The sequence below is a fragment of the Corvus hawaiiensis genome, chromosome 9 (genome assembly GCF_020740725.1).
Source record: "Corvus hawaiiensis isolate bCorHaw1 chromosome 9, bCorHaw1.pri.cur, whole genome shotgun sequence".
NCBI lineage: Eukaryota > Metazoa > Chordata > Aves > Passeriformes > Corvidae > Corvus > Corvus hawaiiensis.
This window is the reverse complement of record NC_063221.1, coordinates 27,180,279-27,197,239: the sequence shown is the minus strand read 5'-3', so window position 1 is coordinate 27,197,239 and position 16,961 is coordinate 27,180,279. Positions and strand designations below refer to the sequence as shown.

General features: G+C 38.1%; 1 protein-coding gene across 6 annotated transcripts in view; it reads left to right on the top strand.

The window, feature by feature from the left end:
• Window positions 1-16,961, top strand: part of EPS15 (epidermal growth factor receptor pathway substrate 15) — a 65,209-nt gene that overhangs the window by 33,673 nt on the left and 14,575 nt on the right. For all 6 annotated transcript variants that reach the window (XM_048313628.1, XM_048313633.1, XM_048313627.1 and 3 more), the window contains 6 exons: window positions 211-356; window positions 1,162-1,321; window positions 4,739-4,824; window positions 10,140-10,212; window positions 14,847-15,008; window positions 15,650-15,847. In XM_048313628.1, the coding sequence (XP_048169585.1) occupies window positions 211-356; window positions 1,162-1,321; window positions 4,739-4,824; window positions 10,140-10,212; window positions 14,847-15,008; window positions 15,650-15,847 (825 nt within the window). The remainder of the gene's footprint in view (window positions 1-210; window positions 357-1,161; window positions 1,322-4,738; window positions 4,825-10,139; window positions 10,213-14,846; window positions 15,009-15,649; window positions 15,848-16,961) is intronic.

Below are 16,961 nucleotides of genomic sequence, written 5' to 3'. Positions count from 1 at the left end.
TCTACTTTGGACTTGCTTGAGGATCTCTGCATGTCTATTTTGGAGGATAAAACTGGTTCATGAACTAGGCACCTGTATCACTTTTTTAAAATCTTTGCTGTAGTCCTTGAATTATGTAACTCTGAACTGGAAACAGAGCTTGCCTATATCTTGCCTATATCTTAGTATTGTGGTTTTGGTTTTTTCCCTTCCATCCTCAACCCCCTTCAGTGGGTTGTATCGCCTGCAGACAAAATTAAGTACGATGAGATCTTTATGAAAACTGACAAGGACATGGATGGATTTGTGTCAGGTGTGGAAGCCAGAGAGCTATTCCTGAAGACAGGACTGCCTTCTGCTCTCCTTGCGCATATCTGGTAGGTTTTTCTCCCTGTGACAGCTGTGTAGATGATGGCACCGTTCTCACTTCTTGCTCTGCTGACATTTCTCAAAGTGAGGTTTTTGTATATAATAGCATGGCCTTTGTATATTCAGTGGTAACTTACTTGCTTCTGCTTTGGGATAGAAATGGGTGGGAAACAGGTTTATGTCTGAACACAGATTTTTACAAATACTGCACTTCAGCTATCCCTGTGTAGTTAAGACATCATAAGATCATACATCGCAGGTATTTAATCACTGCTCCTACCCATGTACTGGGAAAGGGAATTGTTTCTATAAAATTGTTAGCATGCAAGATTTATGTCCCATCCCAGTGTACGACTTGTCTTCCCTTACAGCTATGCATTCATTTAGCATTACATTCATTACAGCAATGCCTTCATGACACTCACAGCTTTTTTAATTCTTTCCCCACTGTGTGTTGTTGCAGGGGACTCTGATAGGAACAACTTTTTTCTTCCAAGTTATAGTTAACACAACCTCTAATTTAGGAAAATAAGAAAAATGTGAATAAACTTGTGTTGGCTGTGAAGGTATTGCTAGTGATCTGCAGCCTTGATCGTGCCTTTCACCAGAGCAGAGCTGTGGGCCTCAACAAGCAAAGTGAAAGTGGCTGTGCGTGTTTGAGTGATGGTTCCTGTGTCTATATTGTTTTGTTTTAGAAAGGAGACACACGTTAGCAATTTTCACATTTGTAAATGACAGCAAGTACGCTAAATAGATAGGGCTGTACTTGGAGAAATGAGGATTTTTTTTAATTTCATGTGCATCTCTGTACAGGGCTCTCTGTGACACCAAGGACTGCGGAAAGCTTTCAAAGGAACAGTTTGCTTTGGCTTTCTATTTAATTAATCAGAAGTTAACAAAGGGCATTGATCCACCTCAGGCTCTGACTCCGGAGATGATTCCACCTTCAGACAGGGGTGTCAGTTTACAGAAGGTAAGGATGGGTTTGGCATTTTTGGTGTAAATCTCAAACAATGTTAACTTCAAAGGCTACACAAGAAGCAACCTCAAGTGCTGGCATACCTTAAGTTTATCATAATATCAGGAAGAAAACAAGTCTTTGGTGCAAAGAATTGACAAAAAATTTCCATCTGTATTTCAAAATGAAGCTGTCATTTATTACACCTGCCAACCAAGCGGAGAGATCTTATGTTGGGAAAGCATTATTTTCTCTTTTAAAAGAATAATCCTGCTGTTGCCCTTTTAAAGAAATTTTAGTTTCCATCAGAAATGACATGCACAAGTTCAGTGCTTTTCTCCTATTGTGTTCAGTTATCTTTTTCACATCCATCTTTTTTAATAAGTTTGGAAACAATGTGAACTAAAAGTTTAGAATTATATATTTTGAAGTTTTAAAAGTAAATGGTCCTCCATTTTATACCTCACAGATAGTTTAGATATCTCCATAGTCTGTTGGTTGCCATCTATCTTAATCCAGCAGTAAACTGTACCTCAGCAGTTCAGTTTGTAGTTAATCAGAGTGGTAGAGGTCATCACAAACTCTTACATGTTTTGCACATCATGAAGTCTGATGTGAGTTACCTTTTCTTGGTTGTGCAATACATTGACCTAATTCTACAACTTTCTTAAACAGAATGAAAAATTCACACCTGAAAAAATGAAACTCAAAATTTGGCGCTACTTTTTTGAGTTTCTGTAACTGGTATCTAATTTGTTTTTACATTCTGTTTTTAAAAAGTAATTGCTTTATTTGCAACTCTACTAATCTTTTTTGTATGTTTGCTTTCCTTTCTATGTCTCTTTTCTAGTTTGGACTGTTTTTTCCATTCTGCACCACTCTGCTTTTCATCCTTATTATTCTGTCAGTTTGTTAACTCTGCTTTCTCAAGGTTAGAGAAACTTTGCTTTTCTAATATTTACTGTCTGTTGGTTTTATAATGAACATCCTTCTAAGACTCTCACATAGTCACTGAATTAGCTCAGCACATCTCTCACATGTCACCGTGTGTTGTGGTCTCAGGTTCTGCTGATTTCCAGTGCTGTTCATCTGGAATAACCCCGAGGTTCTCCCTTGGGCCCAGACCTCTGTGGCTCTTCCTGTTGCCTGCTTAAACTGAAAAGAGAAAACACTGTGTCTTCCTGGTGAAATTGCTGGGGAAGTGGTGACAGAGTAGTGGCCCAATGTGGCATTTGGCAGTTGTCATTGGGATTAATACCCATTGGTTTAGTAAAGATATTGCAGAAAATGTAGTGGTTAGGGCACATTAGATGAGATCAGTGTTTGTTACTGCTGTTCTGTGGGTGTAAATTGATTTTATAAAACTCTTAAAGACATCAATGTGATTTTTATTTCATTACTAACTTATATGATGAGTAAGAATATTGTGTAAGAAGGTAAGTTAGCTTTCAATTAGCTCTGTAAATCCTTTACAAGAGGTTTTTTTTACTAAATTGAGCTGAACCTTCAGCTCATTTTGAGCTTTTTCAAAAGAGGTGTTCTCTTGTTGATATGAAAGAACTTTTTTGTCCAAGATTATTGCTCAAGATTTGAACTCAAAGGATAAAAACAGGAGGCAGAGATAGGCTTTTTTGGTTTTCTTGGTGTGGTGTGGCTTACATTGTGAAAAAACCCCAAAAAACCAACTTAGGTGTCGTCTTCTGAATTGGCCAATATAAAGGTGGTAGCAGAAATATCAGTAAGTAAAATGGTATTCCATTGTGGTTTAAAACTTGTTGCTGTGTTTCTTTACCTAGACCTGTTTGTAGTCACCACTTGCATTACAAGCCATGAAAATTAAATTTTTATGTAAGGTCCTCTCAAAGAATTTTGATGGGAATTTCCTTTTATTATGACTTTGAGTTGAAAACTCAAAGTGCTGTTTACATGCAAGTTGCAGTGTAGTAAATAGCAGCCTATGGTTCTAACGTCTGTCCTTGTTAACAAGTATATTGAAACAAAAAAATGTTGGCTTTTATGTTCCCCCCCCCCCCCCCCCCCCAACCAGTTCTCCTGAACAATTGAGAATAAGATTGACCTACATTTTCCTCAAGTTTGATGCTGGCATTAGTGTGCAGAATTTCTTTAACTGGTGAAAGAAGGAAGCCTGGAAAAAACTTTCCTTGCAGCTAATATTTCCATGTGTTCCTTCTATCCCTGTCCTAGGAGAAGTAAAAACTCCCATTGGAATGCCATGATCAGCTCTGCAAAACTCTTGTGTAATTCCCGTAGAGCAGAATTAAACATCATTGCTAGTTTGCCCATTTGAGCAGCTGTGCACTAACCAATTTAAGAATAACTGTATGGTTGGTTTTTAGTTGTTGTTTTTTTTTAATTCCCAGTTCATACCATTTGTGCTAGTAAAATATGCATGAATAGTCTGTAGCTCTGCAGAATAGTATTCTCAGCCACAGTGTGCTCACAGTTTAGGTCTTCATGGCTCTTGGTTTTTTTTTTTACTTTTTCAGAGTATCAGTCTGAGTAAGCACATGGTTAATAATGTCTTGATTAATCTGCAGAGAAACTTGAGCATTTAAGAACTTTTGTGTTATTTTGGGGGTATCACTTGCCTTTTAAAATTATATATATATATACTTGTCCTCTGAATGTTGTGTTTGTGCTGGATGGCTTTATTTAAGACTTGAAGGAACTGATGTATTTATAGGAGGTAGCTACGTTGGCTGTTGCTTTCTAAGCATGCTCATGTTGTGATAAGGCATAGAAGAATAATTACAGCATTTTCTAATTTCTGTCTTCAGCATTTGTTCTCTACCCATTTATGTGTGCTTTTTTTTGAAACAAATAATTTGTATTACAGGCTTTGTCTTAGAAAGATATTAAGTAAATGGGAACTCAATGGTGTAAGTTTCCCTGTGACTTTGTATTATCAAAGTTTCATTGAGTACTCTGGAGGTTCATGTTAAACGAGCTCAGTATCCCTTAAAGCCTTGAAGCTCAGTATCTGTACTCTGCAACGTGAGGATCACCAAGGTGAAGAAATATAAAAGTAGTGAGCAAACCTCTCTCAAATTAATTCCAGGAAACCAACTAAACGTTAGCTGTAAGATAAATCTAATTTTAGAACAAGTTCTATGGGTTTTTTTGTATGATCAGGTAGTCCTGTGCTTTTGTGGGGGGTGTCTTCAAGGGTTTGCAGGAGACTGACTCTCTTTGAATTGAACTCTTTCCATGCTTTGGCTGTCTGCTGTGTTCTGGTGATACAGCATCTGTACTCTTGTACTCTTGGGGGGTTTCTGAGATTGAAAGTTTGAAATACAATGCTACCAGCAGTTGTTACAAGAGGATAGCTCATGTTGCCACAAAAAGTAAAGTGACTGTAGTAGTTGGACAGCATAAGCTCTAGACTAACAGTGTTTACTTTTTATCTTTCAGAGTACTCAAGGACCGAATTCTGTAGCAGATTTTTCTGCAATTAAAGAACTTGATACATTAAACAATGAAATCGTGGACCTGCAGAGGTACGTAAAGGAAGAATAGCCAGAGCTGCCTTGGATTCAGTTGTGCTATATACTGTTTTTTAAAAAAGCAGTGGTAGTAGTGGTGGTAATAGTCTGCTTTGCTAAATAAAGGGTTGGCATGTCTGTGGTACTGTGTGACACTTCTGCTCTCTGTTCACTCACATGAGTGCACTTAATGAAGGGTCTGTCCCTTGTGCCTTCAGGGTGTGTTTTGGACAGCTGTGTATCTCAGCATCCTGAGATGAAAATATTGTCCATTGTTCATCTTTACTGCCAGATGTGAATGGAGCAAATCTTTAGGATGCTGGAACAATACTGAAATGGGTGTTAGTTGTGTTTTATTTGTAGAGGGCATTCTAAGGACTTGTTTCTGGTGGCAGTAAGGAAGCGAGATGGAAAAGATCAGTATGTATGCAGGACAGGGAGTGGGAAGATGACTGTGCATGGACCTGTGCTAGGGTTTTGATGGTGGTAAAGATGGGGTTACTTCTCTTCTGTGTAGTAAAATAAACTGTTGGACTGAGAAAAATTGTTTTGATGTCTGCAGACCCTTGGATTCCATTAATTATTTCTAAAGTAATTAAGATGATTTCAAGTGACTAAGAAAATCAAATTCATATATTTTCTATAGTCTTGGTCATGCTCTTGAAACAGCAAGTGTTTTTCTTCAGTGTTTTTCTTGTTACTATCATAAATCTACTGAAAATTCTATTAAGAACAGTAAATTCTCCTACTTTTTAAGTGAGGGTGCTTTGTCATGATGAAATCTGCCTCTCTAATTCACGTCACTAGCGGGAATGATTTAACTTGGCAGTGTGTCAGAGCACAGTCTGTTTCCTAAATGCATAATATTTTTTCACTTCACTTGCATATTCTCTCTTATTACTTCCACTGCCTCCTTACTTCTCCCTACTCTGCCTCCACTGTTCTTAAGGTTATATTAATTCCAGTTGTGGACACTCATATTTATTGACCTGAAGTACGATTGTAACTGTTATATTTGCTGCTAGTATCTTAGAGGGAAATAAATTGTTGGCTGGCATGAGTTTTTAGATTAAGTTGCTTTTCAGTGGGTGGGCTTGCAGCCTAACATGCAAGCCAGGCTGTTTGAGTCTTGTTTTCTTTTCTTACTATGATGTATGAAGGAACCATGGCCTTTGAAAAGTCACTGCTTCCATTTTTTCAGGGGCAAATATACGTTGACAATTATTTTAAATTGAATGATACTAGATTGTTGAAGACAGGGTAGGGCAACTGTTAGTGTGTATTTGTTTTTAGAAAGGGGAAATTGATATGATTTAGGGGTTTAGAACAGAATGGGATTAACAATGTGCTAAATGTAGAAAACGTTTCATTTTTGGTGAATCCACGTTACAATTGGCGAAGTACACTTTCAGACTTGATAGTTGTCATATAAAAATGTAATTTAAACTGACGTTATTTTTGTTCATTATTGAACAAGATAGATTGTTCAGTTGTTGGACTCAATATATAACAATTCTAGTCTCTGATTCCATTGAGAAGTGTCCAAGAGCTGCATTTTTGTGACCTAGTAATAGAAATTGAATCTATTTTTGAAGTGCACTTCAAAAAAAAAAAAAAAAACCCAAAAAAAACCCCAAAACCAAACCACCAGGAGAGGAAATGGCCCAAAGAATGACAATGTGTGGAAAACAGTTTTTGGAGACAGTGAGCAAAGAATACAGAGGTGATGCTGTTGTGGCTCAGTAGTTTGTGTGGGAAAGATGTCTGGTGGCCAATAGCTTTGTTAACCTTAATTTGATAAATACAGTGTCAGGAAGGTGGAGGTTGAGGATCAGTTGAAGAATAAAATGCAGAACACTTATTGGGGAGGATAATCCCTCTCTGGTGGGGTTATAATTTACCTCGGGACGTTGTGGAATCTGCATCATTTTGAGCCTGTTAGCACTGCTGTCTCTAAATTCTGTTTCAGTTGCAATATATTTTTAGAAAGCTATTTTAAGCTTTTTTTGATCAGCATTGTGGGAAGCTGGACCAGATGTTCTTAATATTCTTTTTTGAGCCATAAAACCTTTTTCTTCCCCAACAAACCCAGCTTTGCTTTCTTGCATTCGAAGTTAGCTATGGCCCACAAATTTGCAGAATTTCTTCAGGCTTTACTGACACTGCATTCCTCTCTAAGCACATGAAGTAGTTGAGCTTAACTTGGGATATCTCACCAAAGATGTCAACCTTCATGTATGCTGGATAGCAACTTTTAAATAGTCTTGAATTATACATCAGGTTAAAAGGACCATAAAGCTGGTCTCTCAATGAGTTGGTCTCTCAATAGCAGTGAAAGAGCAAAACATCCCCCAGAAAAACAGGACAGTCTGTCCCTGCCGTACACTTGCATCAAGACTTTGTTTCAAATTTCAGAGATCTACTTCACCTTAGCAAAGCAAAGAATTTTAATGTAGGATAGATCATTTCTTCTAACCTCTGGTTTGCAAGTAACTGAGCTGTTGCAGCAGAAGAGGTTGGGAGTAGCAAATGTTGGAAGAAACAAGGCAAACCCTTGGCATGTTTTCTGGTATTACCAAACTGAACTCCTACTACATTAGGAATTCCAAAAACTACAGATGGATGTGAAAATAAGAAATACTGGGCAACTATGAGTGTAGATAATGCTACCAGCTCTGTGAGTAGTCATCATCTTATTATGGAAAAGAACTATGATTTTTTTTGCTTTTGTATCTAAGGTGATTCAGCCTGGCCAGGGTTGAATGTTTGGCTTGAACGCCTGTGCTGACATAGGGACTTTGCAGTTCTCAACTACGACAAATATTTGCAATGTGCTGGTTCCCATTTATAAATTACTCCATTCACAAATTAGTATTAAATTTAGGGATTTACTAAATCATGAAGCATCTGCATGGGAGAAGCCATTTATTAGTCATTGCTTTTAGTTTATTTGATACGAGGTTCACCTGACCTGGCTACTATTAAAATGCATAGGGAAATTGTATTGCTTTCAAAAATTGGCTTGAATTGGTTACAAGTGTCCTTTGTTGGCAAGATCACAGTTCTTTTGGGGTTGTTTTTTTGGATGTAGTAAGGACTTTATGATCCAGGAAATCTGTCATATCCAATAAATCAATTTTGTTACTTGTTTTTGGTTCTTTCAGTTGCTGAGCATTCATAGAGAGGCATAGCAGCTAGTTTGTAAAAGAAATGGAGGCATTCAGAAGAATTAGTGAATTAAGTAGGTCTGTGTTGTCTTTTCTTTGAAACAAAGAGGCATTTCTGGGGGGAGGAGGGGATGTGTTACGTGCAGACTATATACACTCAGCTTGTTTTCCGTTGCCTGAGACTGCTGCCCAAGCTTTTCTTGTTCTGCCTGACAATACTTCTTTCACTTGATTCTTTCCAATTCATTGTTTGTGCTCTGATTTGGCTCATGGAAGTGCCAGGGGGTGGGTGTTGAATCCTGTTGCTTAGTCCAGATTGCAAGGATTTAGGTACCTGGCTTGTGCTGAAATACAGAGGAAGTGATCTGCATCTCTGACAGTCTCCTAGGCACATCAGTGACAGTAATGTGGAAAGGCTGTACATTCACCATACAGTGCTTGCAGTTCTATTTCTTGCTCAGTTTTCCCACCCCAGCAGGAAAAATAACAAGTATTTGTTTTCCTGCTCTCTTTTATCATCAGTCAGGAAGAATATATATGAGTGTTGGCTGTGCTTGATGGGTGTTTGAGGGCTTGAAGGTATTTTTCAGCCTGATTTGTACATAGATTTGTAGAAGTGCTTTATTGAGACCTTTGTTCATGGAAAGTTGTTGAAGCCAAAGCAGTAGAGATTGTTTCAACCCAGTGTTGCAATGCTTTAAATATCTAAGTACAGCTATGCTACACAGATGCTTATTGACCTAGAGGAGTGTGCTCTAGCTTTGATTGAAAAGGTAGAGATTTTTTTTAGAATTTCTGGTTTCTGATGAATGGAGAGTGAGAAATTTTATGGAACTTGAAGGATCACACTTAACAGAATATAATAGCCTTGTTCTTCCATGTTCCTCTTTCCACATCTTTCGTTTTCCTTCCATTTAAACTTTCCCTTTGGGCATAATCAGGAAGCTTCTCTTTATTCAGATAATGAGAAAAATAATAGCAGAGTATAGTCTATAGTAATTATTTGTCAGAGCAAATGTTCAGTTAAGATCTGACATCTGGGTTCTTTTTATTTCCATTGTGTGTGGTTTAGCAGTAAACAAAACTTTCTCAGCTTGAGTAAAGAGAACTTAGAGTAGACCTGCTTTGCTTCAGACACGGAAATGCTTTCTTCTATATTAAATAAGAGTAAACAGTAAAATAAATAGTTTTAGATTGATTAACAATCTGCTATTAAAATATGAAGTTTCTTCATTTCAGTATATACCAGTAATACAATCTAATAGCTTTTCACTATGGTATTTCATTAAAAATGTTAGGTTTATTGTTCAAATTCTAACTTTAGTGTGTGTGTTGGTTTATTAACAAAATCTTTATGGAAGTAAATATCTAGAGAAGATTATGTAAAAACTGTAATGCTTAATGTTTTTCTGCGTCAGTGAAAGGAGAAAAGACTCCATATGCTGTCTAGAGAGAAACACTCATGATTTTTTTTATAACAGTAACACTTCTGAGTTGTACGGGTTTTTTTCCCTTTCTTAAAGCTATTGTTATGTCTGACTGATGGGAATTTATTGATGATAATTCCCCTGTCATCAGCAGTCACTTAAACTTGAATAAATGTCTGTAGAGGCAGGCTTGATATGACACAGCAGATCACTCCGTGTGGAGTGTCTGAACAGATTGTGATTCCAGCAAGCCAAGCCAGCCAACAGCTGGATCCAAAATCTGACAGGCAAAGGGCATTAATGGGCTCGATTGGCCTGTGAGAGTGTTCCCTGGCTGCTGTGAGCACAGGCATTGCTGTGTTTGCAGGGGTTAATAGATGGAATCTGATGCAATCCCTCCCACTTTTCCTAGCAGTTTTCATTAGACAAGTGCTCCATAGCAACAGTGAGATCACTGGAGACAGTATTTCATTGATTTCTGCCTCCCGCCCCCTTCCATTTTTGAGCCATTCTTAGCACTGGAGTGCAGTTGGTGGAAAGACAGGGGGGGTTTATGCAGAACACTTATGTGGGCTTCTGTCTTGTAAATAATTTGGAAAGCAGAAATCCCTTACATCTTTCCCATTTAATGTTTCACTATGTATTTAAAGAGAGATACAGGCTTAGGGGGCTGGATAACTGTACCTGCTGTAGCTGATGTTCTTAAGTATTCTTGCATTGTTTGCTGGTCTTCCAGGGAAAAGAATAATGTAGAGCAAGACCTGAAGGAGAAAGAAGATGCCATCAAGCAGAGGACAAGTGAGGTCCAGGTAAATAAAACATCCAATTATTCTTCAGACACCTGATATTGCACCATGTGCTGCTTTCATGACAGTGGGATTACTGAGTCTTTAGATCACGTCACTTATGCAGTAAAAAGAAAAAAAAATTGGTGGCTAACAGAAAGAATGTGCTTTGAAGTATATTTTCTATATAATTTTGGGTTGGTGTAGTTGTGTAAATTTATATAAATGTGCAAGCTTCTTTAGGATATGTAGCATGCATGGAGTTTTAAATTAAAAATATTACAAAAGAATAGATTTTTCTTTCTTTTTTTTTTTTGAGCAAGACTATCTACTGTGTAATTAAAACTAAAGAGGACACTGTAGCACTGTAAATTAATTAATAAACTTAAGTGGCTGAATTAAAAGGACTGATGTATAGGGCTGCTTCTTAAGAGGCACAGTAATTACCAGCTTGGGAGGAATGTTGCCTCAAGTTAATTTTGCCTAATCTAAGTGAATTTTTAGAAGAATATATTGATTTTTATTTGAAAGGATGATACTGAATTTCTAGAATATCAGAAAATTTAAATTTATAAATGTTTTGCAGGTGTTAAAAATTATGCAGTCCGCATCAGTGTTCAAGGTGCTGACAGACTAGCCAAGCTCTGAATTAAATATTGCAAAGCAATATTTCAATTAAATTTTAAGTTGCTGTTTTAAAAAACAATCTTCAGTGTGATATCTGACCACTTATATTTATTTCTAAATTTATTTTAAGAATCTATAATTTTCCATAATCTTTACTTAAGAGCAAACAGTGCAAGATTTCTGCATTTCAATTTTGGTTGGGCTGAAAAGGAACTGATGTTTTACAAGAGTTGTGAATTTTGTGCAGGGTTGTTTAGTATCCTTGGAGCCTGGATGATAATTAATAGTGTGACCTTTGAGGAGATAATCAGATGCTGGCCTGTTGGTCACACTGGCAGCATCTCCAGCAGCTGCAGGAATGCGTGTGGAAGTTGCCCATGCCTGTGCTCCACAGTCATTCCCCTCCCCACCCTGCAGATTCCCTTTCACACTGTTCACAGAATTCTCAGGGGTATTTCTGGCTTTGCACACGAGATTATTTTGTTGGTGTCTTCTGGAATCTGTGTGTGCTCATGTGAGCGTTGAGTTCTCTGGTGCCTTTGCACAAAAGGTTTGTAAAGCTTGATAACAACCTTACCTTGAATGTTACAGTGTCATCTGTGTGTGACAGGCAGCAGCATCACAGAATCGCCTGAGTCTCTGTATCCTGAGCAGTGGTGTTGGAAGCAACTGTCTCAGGTCTTTAACCTGTTAGTGGTCACAGAAGCTATTTGCTAAACATACCTACAGAGTTCTGTCAGTCTGCAGAGAAGGAACAATCTGTTATTGGCTTGGCAGAAAAATGAGAAACCCCCAGGATCAAACAGGAAATGGCTGCAGCATTTATTTAATCTGCTGGCCCTTTTATATTTTCTTATTCCTGACTGTTGGAGGACCTGCATGTTTCAACAAACTTTCTAGAACTTCAGAGAATAGTGTGACAGACTAAGGATATCTTTGCCTCATGATTTTTCTTCTGGTTTTATTCGAATGGGGGCATTTCTAAAGATCAGTGTGCAAAACCAATTTGCTCTAACCTGCCTACTTGCTTCAAGCTTGTTTTGTGGCATCACACTTCAGGATTTCTGATACCAGAATTCCTTCCATGGACACAAATTGTACTCTCAAATATAGCCATGGTCAGTGATCAATCAAAACTGATTTGTATAGGAGGAGGGAAAGAATGACAGCTTTTTCTTCCATAAAATAATTTCTATACTACGTAAATAGGTACTAAAAAGCAAAGACAGAAAAAGAGTTGTAAGGAAAATTAGCCTATTGATGGGGTTTGATGTGCTTATTAAAATATCAGCTCTTCAGGAGCAGAGACTAAGGGGTGGTGTTCCCTCAAAGTTCCAAGTATCCCCCTCAGCATTGGATTTTCTCTTTATTGCAGTGCATCAATGCCATTAGAAAGTCAATGAAGTTTTACTTTTCTGTCCTCTTTCAAGCTTAACATTTCTTAGCATGTGATTTTTTCTGGGGAGTACTGCCCTGGCAAATTATTAAACCCGTTGTCCATGGAAATACAGATCCCTAAACTTCCCTTTTCCTACCCTATATTGGCATAAAGAGTTATAATGATCATAAATCTAATACAAGGGTTACTATTACCATCAGAATGCCAGTTTGTAACACCTGAAGTATCTTAGTGGTTTTCATATAGAATCTCATTCAGTGCTTGAACATGAAGATGCTGCTTCTATGCTGAAGGGTGTTCTTTGAAATTGAATCTTAATTGGAACCTGGTTTACTTCACTGTGGTGGTTTCATGCTGGTTAGGCACCAAGAAGAGGTATCTTTGAGTACTGTAGCCAGTTTTTTGTATTGTATCTACTCCAGCCTTGAATTCTGGAGTGGTTAGGTGCACATGTGAACAAAAACCACCACAGGTTTTGGGTTTGGTTGGGTTTTTTTCCTTCTTTTCTCTTCTGGCAGCCATCAGGCTTAGTTAGGTCTCTTCACTGCTTCTCTACTGCTGTGCCTAGGACAGAGAAAAGTGGAGGTGATCTATATTTAGCTTATGTGGATGTGAATTCTTGCTTCCTGTAGGAAAAAGGAGGCTGAAGTCTCTTTAAGCTGTTACTTTTTTCCTCCACTGCTTGTGTTAAGTGTCAGCTGATCCTTGCTTTTCAAAGCCATGTATAAAATGGATGGATCAAGAGTGTCCCAATTATCCAAGTCAGTAGCTGCTCTAAGAGCTTTTTGTGTGCACAGTGTTTTTTCTCTCATGGGTTAGAAATAACCAGTATTTCTCCTAGTCTGACTGCTATATACTGACATACTCTTCACTGAAATTCAAATTCGATTTGGGAGGTTTTTGTGGGGGGCTTTTTTGTGTTTTGGTTTGGGGATTTTTTTGCTTGGTTTTGTGGTTGATTTTTTAACATAAAAGCATCTATGATGTATCTTTGGGTAGTCCTCCAGTTGTCTTGAGGTTACCTAATTCCCCAGCATCTGACTGCTGCACCATATGCCTTTCTATTTCTATCTGGCTTTTTGTCCTCATTATGTGGAGGTGTTAGCACACAACACATGGATAAACTGTCTCCCTCACCAGAAAGAACCCAAACAAAACACCCCTAGAAAAGGAGAGCAGGATTGTAGCTTAGAGCAGCACACAAATGTGTGATCTAATCAGAATTTCATGTCTGCTTGTTTTCTTATCCTTCTTAATTTTTTTTGCTCCTTGTTCATTTTTTACTGTTGTTGATTATTCTTCCTTCAAATGCCATATTTTCTCAGAAAGGCTGCAATCTTCTCTTTTCATCTAGTATTTTTTCTTTTGTATTAATCCTTTTTGATCTCCCTGTATTATCTTTTCCTCTTGACTTTGACGATTCTTTCTTCCTAATTTCTTTTCTTGACATGTTTTTCAGTGTTATCTCTGCAGCTTGTTGCAGTATAACCATTCCCGTGGTTCAGAAATGAACTAATTATTTTATGATGCTACTTAATATACTTAAAACACAAGATACATAATCTCTGCTCTTACGTAAATCAAAAGATTCCATATTGCTGTGTATGAAATGTGCATTTCTTACCCATACTGGTACACAGAAAATAAGTTTTTGGTTGATCCTTGCAAAATTAGGGGCAGGAATGCCCTAGGAGGCAGTGCATTTGGGTTAATTGCTCCAAAAAACAGTTCTTATTTTTGGCCATGTGGTTTTGAAGGGGAAAGGAGCAGAATAAAGAATTTCTATTATCAGAGAATCACAGAATGGTTTGGGTTGGAAGGAGCCTCAAAGCCCATCTTGTTCCAACCCCCTGCCATGGGCAGGGACACCTTCCACTATTCCAGGTTGCTCCAAGCCCCGTCCAACCTGGCTTGAACACTTCCAGGAATGGGGTACCCACAGCCTCTCTGGGCAACCTGTGCCAGGGCCTCACCACCCTCACAGGGAAGGATTTTTTACTAATATCCCATCCAAACCTGCCCTCTGTCAGTGTGAAGCCATTCCCTTGTGTCCTGTAACTCCATGCCCTGATAAAAAGATCCTTTCCGACTTTATTGTAAACCTCTTTTAGTTCCTGGAAGGGGCTTTAAAGTCTCCCTGGAGCCTTCACTTCTCCAGGTGAACAATCCCATCTGTCTCAGCCTGTCTTGGTAGCAGAGGTGCTGCTCTAGCCCTCTGACCATCTTCATGAACTCCTCTGGACTTGCTCCAACAGGTCCATGTTCTGAATAAGAAGCTCAGTAAAATATAGTGCTAAAACATAGGACAGAGACAGTGTAGCAGCCTGAATAAAGACAACTTATAAATTCAAAATGAAACCCTGAGCTTTCTGTAAAGAAAACAGTTAATCCATGTGTTGGTGCATGATCTCAATACTTCAGTGAGATTTGTTTTACTGAAGAAAAGCAAACACAAACAACCTGATTATTTTTATGTCATTGAATTAGAATCTGAGGAGAGTTGCTTGTCTGGTATCCCTGCCAGCTTCTGGAAGATAATTTGTTGATACTTTGAAATCTGGGTTAGCACTGCGGAATTCAGTGGTTAGGGGGAGAGAGGGAACAAATGTAAAGCTGATGTGTTTTATTTCAGGATCTCCAGGATGAAGTAAAGCGGGAGAGCAGTAATCTGCAAAAGCTGCAGGCTCAGAAACAGGAAGCACAGGAAACCCTTAATGATCTTGATGAGCAGAAGGCCAAGTTGGAAGAACAACTTAATGACATCAGGCAGAAATGTGCAGAGGAGGCCCATTTGGTAAGTCTGGTGGCCAAGGCCCTTGGAAGAACAAATGCCTTGTCTTAAAGAACTTGGCCTTGCAGAGTTACAGTTGTTGGGGCAGGAGAAAAAGCTTTAATGAATAAACAGCCTGAGTGTCAAGGTTTTGTGACTGACAGAGCATAGGAAATACATCACTCACTTCATTGTTCCTAATTTAGAACCAGTGTGTCAACAAACATATTGAGATATACTTGCACACAAATGAGGTTTAGAGCAAACAGTTAGCAACATTTTATAATACCATATAAATGTAGTTAGAAACACTTAATTACTGGGACTGATTTCTTAGTGGTTAAAAATATATCATCTTAGGTAATTTTTTTCTAACATAAAGCTATTGTATTTCTTTAATGTCTGAAATTATCTTTTCAATACTAGAAATACCTCTGTTGGTCAGAAGAGCAGCTAAAATAATCTGTTCTTACTGACACCAGTAGAGAATTAACGGTTCATTCAGTATGATCTATAATCTCTGCAATAGCTGTGAGATATTTTTCCTTTTTCTGATCATAAATAATAGTATTTGGTTGTGTTTGAAAATGTTGTTTGGGTTTTTGGGTGTGGGTTTTTTGTTGGTTTGGTTTTTTTTTTAACTTGAAATGTTGTTCATGCTTTAGATTGCCATGCTGAAGGCTGAAATAACAAGTCAGGAATCAAAGATTTCAGCATATGAGGATGAACTGACCAAAGCCCAAGAGGAGCTGAGTCGCCTGCAGCAAGAAACTGCAGAGCTTGAGCATTGCATAGAGTCTGGGAAAGCACAGCTGGGACCTCTTCAGCAACATCTGCAGGATTCACAACAGGAAATCAATTCAGTAAGGCAGTGTGAAAGACCCACCCCCCCAAAAATATTTTGAGCTGGCAAACATTAGTGTGGTTTGTCTTAAGGGGAAGGCGTTGTTTCCTTTTTTCTTCACTGTTTGCTCATGTCTTTAGTTATGTACACATATGTTCTGTGCTAGTAGTTGTTAGGATTTTTAGAGGCAGACTTAAGTCATACTTCATGGTCTTTCTCCAAGTTTATTAATTAAAGGGATTAATTTATTATACTCTATGGATAATTTGTCATAATGTAATGAATGAAAAATGGATGTTGCAGACTTAAATTCTCTGTGTCCAGTAGTTATTTAGGTTTTCATCCTCAGTCGTGGCCTGGGGCACGCTCTCACAATTCCTTAATTGATGTGAAGTTGATATAAAATTACTGATAGCATTTACTTAGTGCATTGTTGAAGGGGGGAAGTAAGGTTGATGTAAGAAGAAATTGAGTTGAGATTAGACACTGAGAAGCAGAGAGCTGTCTGCATTGGTTTTCAAGCCCTGTGCTTTGAGGTGGCTGCTGTTGCATGGAACATTTTCAGTTTCTCTCTGTTATCAGTGATTTGTTATTACTTCAGTGATGCATGAACATGCACACCCTTTCCTCATGGTTCTCCTTCCCTGTTGCCAGCTGTGTTATGTATGAGCCACTAACACTGATACCAAGTTGAAAACAAAAGGCAAAATCCTGCCTTAGAACCCTAGAAATGGCTGACTTTTGGGGTGGTCATTTCACACAATTTACATCTGTAACTTGCTAATGAGTCTTGTAACATTCATAATTTTAAAATATGGCTTTTAGTTTAGAAACTGAGAAGTAAACAAGTGGATTTTTTCATCATTTCATCACAGCTAGAGAGAAGGTTATACTGTTTCAGTGTTTTTATATGGCAAGAGGTGCTTGCCATGAACAGATTTGAGACTGATAATATGATTGGTTATGCTTGACTGTACCACTGACATTTTTTTACTAGGTTTTATAACAGTACTCCTGATTTTATTGCTCTTGACTCACAAATAAGGAACAGTAGGTGCTTTGGTGCTTTAGGCGAGATTATCCAGTGGCTGGTCTGAGGTCAGTTAATTTGAAAGACACCTGGTGGTGTCTTT